General features: G+C 28.8%; 1 protein-coding gene across 6 annotated transcripts; it reads right to left on the bottom strand.

Annotated features, from left to right (window-relative positions):
• Positions 1–244: 244 nt before the first annotated feature.
• LOC409573 (zinc finger protein 2 homolog) lies at positions 245–6,607 on the bottom strand. Of its 6 annotated transcripts, XM_393077.7 has the most exons (10): positions 5,938–6,606; positions 5,650–5,737; positions 5,335–5,445; positions 4,918–5,115; positions 4,485–4,827; positions 4,204–4,296; positions 3,911–3,997; positions 2,733–2,891; positions 2,347–2,650; positions 245–2,249 (listed from the first exon to the last, which is right to left on the bottom strand). In XM_393077.7, coding segments are annotated over exons 1-10 (1,692 nt in total). In that variant the 5' UTR covers positions 5,940–6,606; the 3' UTR covers positions 245–1,942. The 6 variants fall into 6 exon arrangements, with proteins under 6 accessions (XP_393077.4, XP_006558329.1, XP_006558328.1 ...); XM_006558266.3 differs by having other exon boundaries at positions 4,485–5,112; positions 5,938–6,607; XM_006558265.3 differs by having other exon boundaries at positions 4,485–5,115.
• Positions 6,608–8,835: the final 2,228 nt, after the last annotated feature.

Raw genomic sequence — 8,835 nt, 5'->3', positions numbered from 1 at the left:
CTTTAGATATCTATAGAAGCTGATACAAACATTTTAAAACATTTATCAATGGATTCTCATGATAACTTGTTTGTTGAATTTTGAAAAAAATTTTTTTTTGTTAATTATTTCTTATTTCAAAAACAAAACACGAGATAAAGTATAAATTTTATTCGAAACTATCAGAAGGAATATTAAAAGAAACGTTATATTGAAGAATGCAGTCGATGAAAATGTTCGAGGAACAGTATATTTCTTTTTTTTCCAAAATGGCATAAGTGTTATCCTAATCATCGCCGGTACCACAAGTTACCGACCAGTCGGAGCTGTGGAAAACCGCCGATATTTCTTTTTTTAAGTTACAATCAATCGAATCGATTTCTGATTCACTGCTATTTTAAGAATTCGCAGCGACGGGGTTTGGCCATCGCTCTTAACAAATGGGGATATAAAAATTAATTATGTATATATTGTATAGATAATCTCTAGCCAGCTATTTTGCCGTTACAAACTAGCAACTATTTTAGTAACTGATATCCATTATAGTTCACGGCCTTAAAATTATAAAACAGATTAGTCTGCCCGTCGATATTCACTATTATTTATTGCAGCTCCGTGTGAGATAGAAATTTTTTTTTCTTGTGTTACTTTTGTCGTCATTCATTCTTTTCTTATTTTTTTTTTTTTTTTAAATCGTGGTCGTTGTTATTGCAATAACGCAATAATTATTCTTTTATTGTGATCCCGAATGACTGGACGGAAGAGGGCTCGCTCAAATCGCGATATCGTTCCGTACCACGACTGCCATTTCAAAAAATAAAGATACATGTAAAAATGACTAATTATATCTCTTGATGAAAATTTACATATCATTTTCTTTTTTAATTTTTAACTTTTTGTTTTTTGCAATTTTTAATTTCAATTGATAAAAAGAAACGAGATAATTTAATATCTAATTTTCTTTCTTTCTTTCTTTCTTTCTTTCTTTTTTTTTTTTAGTGAAATTTTAAGAAGCAAGGGCCGAGGTTCAGGCTTTTGAAATAAGACTTTTTCTTTTTTTTTTTTATTTAATCTTATTAATACCTGTATTTTTAGATTCGTTCTTGAAATTGACATTTATCTACGTCATTGATAAATATGCATAGTATGCATAATTTATCAGAATTAGAATGATCAAGTTTCTGCTGCTTCCTGTCTAGCCAAGTTTCATTCTATCACATACAATTTTTATTATTCAATGAATCATAAAATCTTAGATAATTGCATTATAATTTTTTTTTTTTATTATTATTAAACTTTCTTTAGAGCGAGGATAGATTCCAAAAAATATAAGAAAAAGAAACAAAAATTAGCTTGCAATTCGACGTTTGCAAATTACTGGAAGAAAAAAACTATATTATCATTAAAATCAAGAAATTTGCTATTTATTCCGATGTTAATGTTTCTAAGTAATGTGTCTATCTCAAGTGAGAAAATATAAAGTAGATTTATTACTTTTCTTTTTTTCATTACTTCATTTTTTCCTTTAATATGGTCTCGTATTCATTCACAAAATATTTTTTTTCGCTATTAAGGTGGTCAGAAGAGTGTTCCGATTTTTTACGAGCCGTACTCTTCCTAGTCACGCCCTACGAAAATTATTCACTCGCGCAAATTATCGCTGAGTCTTTACTTTTTTTTTTTTTTTGCTTTTTATGATACCCTTTTTCATGCGTTTTTTTTTTAAGATATACCCGACTGTCACCAAATAATCTTCCCACAGAATCTACACAGAAAATGTGCTGCCAGTCACTCCAGAAACTTGCATCTTCCTGAATGTTCTCCACATTTCCTTTTATGTTATTTTTTTTTTTTACATACGTTTGTACGTATCGCATTCTCATGTTAATTAGTATTTTGTTTGTTTAAAAAGGTTAAAAAATTAACCCCTTTACCAGCTCCTGAAAGGTATTCTCTAGCTGAATCATTTAGGCTCTGGGAAGGTCACCTGACACTTGTAGACTTCTTCGAGCATTACCGCTTGCCCTTGACCTTGACTCACTGTAACAGGAGTTGTGGCATTCACTACAACAACCTGTTGACCTTGCTGAGCTTGTTGGGGCTGCTGTTGTTGCTGTTGTTGTTGCTGCTGATTACTCGCATTCGCTTGCTGTGCGTTACTTGGATTATTCGCATTCTGATTTCGAGCAGTTTGACCGTACTTTTCATGAATTGCACGATGACGCTTTAATGCAAAGCGGTCGGAAAATCCAATCTCACATATATCACATCTATAAGATAAATAATAATAGCTACTTTTACAAAAAATATAAAAGAATAAATAAATAAATATAAAGGGAAATTTAAAAATTATAAATTAGATATTACCTGTGTGGTTTTTCACCAGTATGAACTTTTGCATGATTTTTCAGATGTGTAGCTTGATTAAAGGCCGAACCACATATATTACATCTATAAGGTTTTTCACCGGTATGAATTCTTCTATGATTCCAAAGAGTTGAATGTCTGGCGAATGTTTTTTCACACACTTCACACTGATAAGGACGTTCACCAGAATGAATTCTTTCATGATTCTTTAAATGAGGACTTTGCGAGAACTGCATACCACAAACACTACATTTGAATGGTTTTTCACCAGTATGCACTCGTCCATGATTTTTTAGATAGGCAGCTATAATATAAAAAATAAATATTGTGAATATATATTATTTTTTTTCTTAGGAATTTAATTTGCATAATTTTATTTTATTCACCTTTTGCAAAAGCCAAACCACAAACTTCACACTTGAATGGTTTATCTCCAGAATGGAGTCTCTTATGGGACCAAAGTGACGAATATCTGGAGAATGTTCCATCACACACATTACAATGAAATGGCTTCTCTGCTTGATTTTGACTGTTCTGTTTACCACCTGTAAATAAAGAAACATCCAAATTCTTAGTTTTCCTCAAAGGGCCAGTTCTACAAAAAGATACGTTTTGAGATAATTGATTAAATGCTTTGAAGAATTCGAGACACTGGATTGTGTATGGCTTTTTTAAAAATATACTCTTTCCTGATACATTCAAAAGAGAATTTGAATATAGAAAAGAGAAATTCTAGATTATATATAGCATCAATAAATCATTTTATGATGCAAAATAATTGTAATAAAAATGTAACAATATTATGTAGAAATTTAAACATGCAGGTCATGGAAGTTAGTGTAGAAAATAAGAAATTAAGTATAGTATCAGATGTTTTGAATTTGACAACTTTTGTGTCATTGTATGAATGATTAATTATATTGAAATTATTAAAATGAGCTAATTACAGCCTATATTTTGAACTAAAGAAAGAATGATATGAACTAAAATCTAAAATAATTTAATAATTTCCATGATAATAATGCTAAAGATTAGTGAATCAAATTTATAAAACTGTCCCTTAGGGGAGATTTTATTCCGTGCAATGATTCTTAAATATAAATATTGACAATGCTACCAAAAATAAAACAAAATTGATGCAATAAATTTAAAATTTATAATATTATATAAAAACCAGCAAGTGCCGAAGAGTTTTGACTATCTACATAAATGCATGCAAATAAAATAATAATATTATAAATAACAATGAATAAAGCATATAATATTAGATTTTTACAGATTTTAACATTTATTCTTCTGCTATAAATTTGAAAAATAGATAAAACAATTAATAAAAAGTTATCCTAAATATTATTTGTTAAATCAATGATATAATGTATTTAATTTTTTTTTTTTTAAATATAATATAACAAGATATAAACAAGATATATAACAAGATATTTAAAAATTTGAATAATTTATAGAAAAATATAAATGATTTCATCTGATTTTATTAATGGAGATTCTAAAAATACTATGAAATATAAATCCCTTATTTTGTTTCGCTATAATTTTTCCGACTTACTTCCTATGATGATGCGGCCTGTTGCCTTGCAGCCGCCACACTTTGCGAGGGAACTGATTCCAGAATCTAGTTTTTCGTCGTGTTTACCTACCATACACCATCCGATGTACGATCATGACAGTAATGAAATGATAGTAGTACAGGAAAGATGATTATGAATTAAGAAGAAAAATGTTTTTTTTTTAAATACTTTAAAATTTTTTTTAATTATTTTAAAGCAATACACAATACTATGTTACATGACAAACATTTTTCTTCAATATGCATAAGGCAAAATAATAACTTTTACTTACCAATAAAAATTATTCCTGTGCCATTACATTTATGGCATTTAGTTACACTGGTAACACCCCTTCGTTTCACAGGATGATGACCAGGCTTGATAGCTACAAAAATAAAATTGTAAAATTTTAAATATTTATATTATGGAAACTATTAAAATATGTTATCAATTAAATGATTATTTAAAATTTGTATTCTTTTTGTATTAATTTTAAAATTGATAGTAATAGTTATTTTATTAAAATATATTTAAAAAAGTATTATATATTGAACAAAAAATAATGAAACATACTTTTTTTAATTTTTGTAGGATGATGTTCACAGGGGTCTTCACTGCCACAATCTTCGCAAATTTGCACTTTTGGCTTTTGGTGCATATTTGTCTTATGGCTCTTTAATTCTCCTGGTAATGCAAAACAAGCTCCACACACATCACAGGTATATGGTCTTTCTGGTGTAGTTGCAACAGTAACTGTTGTAGGTGTTTGTACAACAACTTGTTGTGGTTGTTGTTGAAGATTACTAGGTGTTGTATTATGAATCCGTTTGTGATGATTCAGCAAACTCATATGTCCAAAGACCAAACCACAAATGTCACATTTGAAGGTCGCATTGGTAGCAGCCGCAATACTCATCTGATTCAATAATGTGTTATAACCGACAGGTTGCACATCAAAACGATAACAACCCTTGTCGTCAGTTGTGATCGCACCAATTGTGCTCACCGCATTTGTTTGAACCTTTTGAAGCATGTTGACATTGTAATAGAAAGGGAAGTCCGCAGTTGCTGATTGCTGCTGGGATTTGTCCTCTTTCTTGTCTGTCGTAACATACATCTGTTGAGATTGTTGCTGCTGCGATTGTTGACCTTGAGCAGCTTGTTGCTGCTGTATTTGTTGTGGATCAAACATGGCTGCTTGCTGCTGTAAATTGATATTAAACATAACAACTTTTATATATTATTAAATTTAACAAATTAAATGTAGAGACAGAGAATCAATTAGAAGAATATAAAAAATAAAATACATAAACTTTTATTGACTGAATGATATAATAAATATTCAAGTACATAGTTCAATCATTTCTTTTTTTATTATATATAGCAATTTATCTCTGTTAATATTTTCATAATTAATAATAACCTGTCTCTGATCGCCGTAGCTTGAATTGCTCTGCTCCGTCTGAGTAAAACTATTGGTTTGCTCGGTTTGAGTAAACATGGAACACTTCACTGGCTGCTCGATTGGTTGGCTCTGTTAAATAATAACTATTGTTAGATATTATGAGCTTTGTACTATTACTTCAAAAACAATGACATTCTATAATGCTTTGTTTTAATCAACGTGCTATACACATTGGTATACGTTATGCGTATTAAGCATCAATGAGAAGCTAATAAATACCAATGGAGAAAACTCGTTCCTTTTTTACGTCGTGCTGGTATACAAGCTGCATACCTGTTGTATTTGATCAGGACGGGTTGTGTTCAACCACACCACGTTGTTGCCATTTGATTCTAGGGCCATTGATGTGTTGCCTTTGACCCTGCACAATCAGTAGGCATTCATTAAACAGAAACAAAACAAACTTTGATATATCTAGATAGATATGATACATTTTCTCTCTTTGAAAAAGGCCACACCAAAGAAAAAACACATAATTTTTATAAATAGATCAAAAGAAGGCTCGATAAAATATAATAAGAAATCAAGGCTCAAAATATAACCACGACGTACGATACTCACATGTGATAGTCTACACGGGCGCCGCGGGTTACATGCCTGGGTGCCAAACGGATGGTCTTCTAGTTGCCATGACTGCGGCGCGGAATGCCGCGCAGCTGGTCACACTAATCCTGATGATCGTGATACTTTAATAAATGATTTAAATATTTCGTCCTATACAACATCCGAGAACAAGTTCCTCGTGTCGGTAGGGCCGTGGTCGTGGCGGAAAATCAATGGCGATCGATTTAGAGCTTTGATACACTTTTTTAGTACGTTAGATCCTGCTAAAATTAACACTAAACACAACGCCGTTACAATATTTCCTCTTCAGGATGCCGTGAAATCAGTTTTGAGTTACACGCTTGTCAACGAACAGCGTTGACCCGCGCAGATCATGTCGTCCAAGCGCGGTGGCGGTTGCGGCGACTGGTATACGAAGCGCGGGTTTCTCGGTTGCATAAAATTGGCGGTACCTTGGCGTAAAGCTCTTCTCGATTTTATTTCCGTAAGGTTGGGCCACGTCGGCGCGTACCGTGGCTCAGGATAGGCCGATGCACGAACAAGCAGACCGAACACCGTCAACAAACTCTACGGTAGCCATTACACGCGACGAGGATAACAATGGGCGACACGAACGCGCGCTGCCCCCGATGCCTTTTTCCGACGCGTTTTCGGGCGCCTTCCGTGAATGCAGCCAAGCGCCGCCAAGGTCAGCTCCCGGTGACGCTTCAGAAACGCTAATAGCCGTTACACCGTGCAATCTTATTGGTCCATAACTTACTGTCGCTACTTTCTATTGGTTTTTTCGTTCTTTATATGCAAAACTTGAAAATTATACTTTCTTATCAATTTATATTCTTAAATATAAAATTTATAGAAATAATTTTAAGATATTTAGATATTTCGTTTTCATTTTATTTTAAATAATTTTTGTAATTTGACTTTTTATAAAAATAAGCGTATTATTTTTTGATGAAATTATTTATTGAAATATAAATAAAAACAATAAATAATATTAAAATATTAAATAATTATATTTTCACATTCAATAAACATAAATATTCGGATATAAAAATATTTTTTTTGTATATAAAGAATGTAACTAGCATTGACGTGGAAATCTGGCTTCAGAGTTTATATTCATCAGTAATTGAATAATTCAACGTAAGATGGAGTGACTGAATTTCCAAACCGACATAGATATTTGAAGTTTTTATCTATTACATGTAATCGTCTCACATGTATCATAAAAAAATTGATTGTTGATTTATATAATTAATTTGAAATAAGTTTTGTGAAATATTTATCAGTAATTTTCAATCATCATCGATAGAATTCATATTGAGAATCGCTTCCAAAATATCATTTTAAGTTATTTGGCAAATTTCCACACTTTTCCGATTTACATATACTTCTACATCTTATTTTTTTATTTAATATTCAAAGATAAGTAATATTTTTAATTTTAAAATACAAAATTTTTTCAATAATAAGATTTTTTAATTTTAAGATATTGTTTTAATTATTTTTTTTAAATTAAATATCATGTAATAATATATAGTAAAGATTATTAATATTAACGAATTATTTATTATTTTTAAAAAATTATTAATTTTTAAAAAATTTTTTAAGTAAAGATGTATTAAAATATTGAATAAAATATTGAGATGTATAAAAATTATGCAAAATATTCTTTTAAAAAGATATTGTATCAAATAAGTCAATTTTCTATACAAAGAGATTATACAATATGTGTACTGTTACTTAGAGTGTAGATCCTGCAACGTCATAAATTATATATTTCAATTCATGACAATTTTCAATAAATTTTTTATGATAAATTTTAAAAGGTAGATCTCTTTAAAAAATTAATTTTTTTTTTTTACTGATTTTTTCAAACGTTGAATAATAAAATAATAGAAATGGAAGATTTTAATTTAATTAATTAGTTTAATTGTTGATAAAATTTTTCTAATAATTATAATTCAATTTTAAATAATTGTTCAATATTATTATATTCAATAATTAATTTTGGTTAAGGTCAAAACATTGTTATATAAAAATGTTTTTCGATATTTATTTATTAATTTATACGCAATTTAAATTTGTATTAGATGAAGCGAAACAAAGATAAAATGAGATATCTTTATCATTGTCGTTTATCTCTTCATTATCTAAAACAAATTTAAATTGAATATAAATAAGTTTTAATGGACATTTTTGTATAGCAACTTTTGTATTTGTTTTGATCATTTATATCAAAATATCAAAAATTTAAAATCGATCATTTATATTTTACGAATAAATTAATATCCTGTATACGCATTAAAATGATTAACAAAAAATTTCATATCTGTAGAATAAAGAAGGAGGAATACTTCCTTCCTTTCTTTATCGACATGATCTTATTTGTATTTGTATATAATGTAATATTTTTAACCAATGTGCTCATTTTTATAAATGTATTCTGTCATTTTTATAAATGTAATCTGTCGAAATCAACCAATCAGATTAGCATTTTTTTTAGGAGATTTTTTAAAAAAAAATAATATATGTTTTAAAATATGTAGTTTAAAATATATATTTTAAATTTTTTAAAATGATAATATATATACGATAATATTAAAAATATAAAAATTTTCAAAAAATTACAAAAATAATTGTAAAACTATTATTTCTATGATTTTTGAAAAATGATTTAATTTAAATTTAGCTGATGCTATCTATATATTTTTTTACCAAAAATATATATATATATATAAAAAGTCTCAATGAATAATTATTAAGTTTATTGAAAATTATTCGCGATTTAAAAATTTATATATTATATATATATTCTTCTTTTCAAAACATTACGATTTCATTTATTTATTTTTTCTGCCTCTAAATACAATTGACATTGTCAAATTTTATTAT

This window comes from Apis mellifera, linkage group LG15 (assembly GCF_003254395.2).
Source record: "Apis mellifera strain DH4 linkage group LG15, Amel_HAv3.1, whole genome shotgun sequence".
Taxonomy (NCBI): domain Eukaryota; kingdom Metazoa; phylum Arthropoda; class Insecta; order Hymenoptera; family Apidae; genus Apis; species Apis mellifera.
The sequence above is the reverse complement of the archived record's forward strand: the minus strand, read 5'-3'. Positions and strand labels throughout refer to the sequence as shown.

What these genes read in the sequence shown, in the direction of transcription:
- LOC409573 (XM_006558265.3), bottom strand. An exon ending in CACAGGAATAATTTTTATTG is followed by an intron (nt 3,998 to 4,203) that starts GTAAGTAAAAGT and finishes GGTGTATGGTAG; the next exon opens with GTAAACACGACGAAAAACTA. An exon ending in AGGCCGCATCATCATAGGAA is followed by an intron (nt 2,892 to 3,910) that starts GTAAGTCGGAAA and finishes CTTTATTTACAG; the next exon opens with GTGGTAAACAGAACAGTCAA.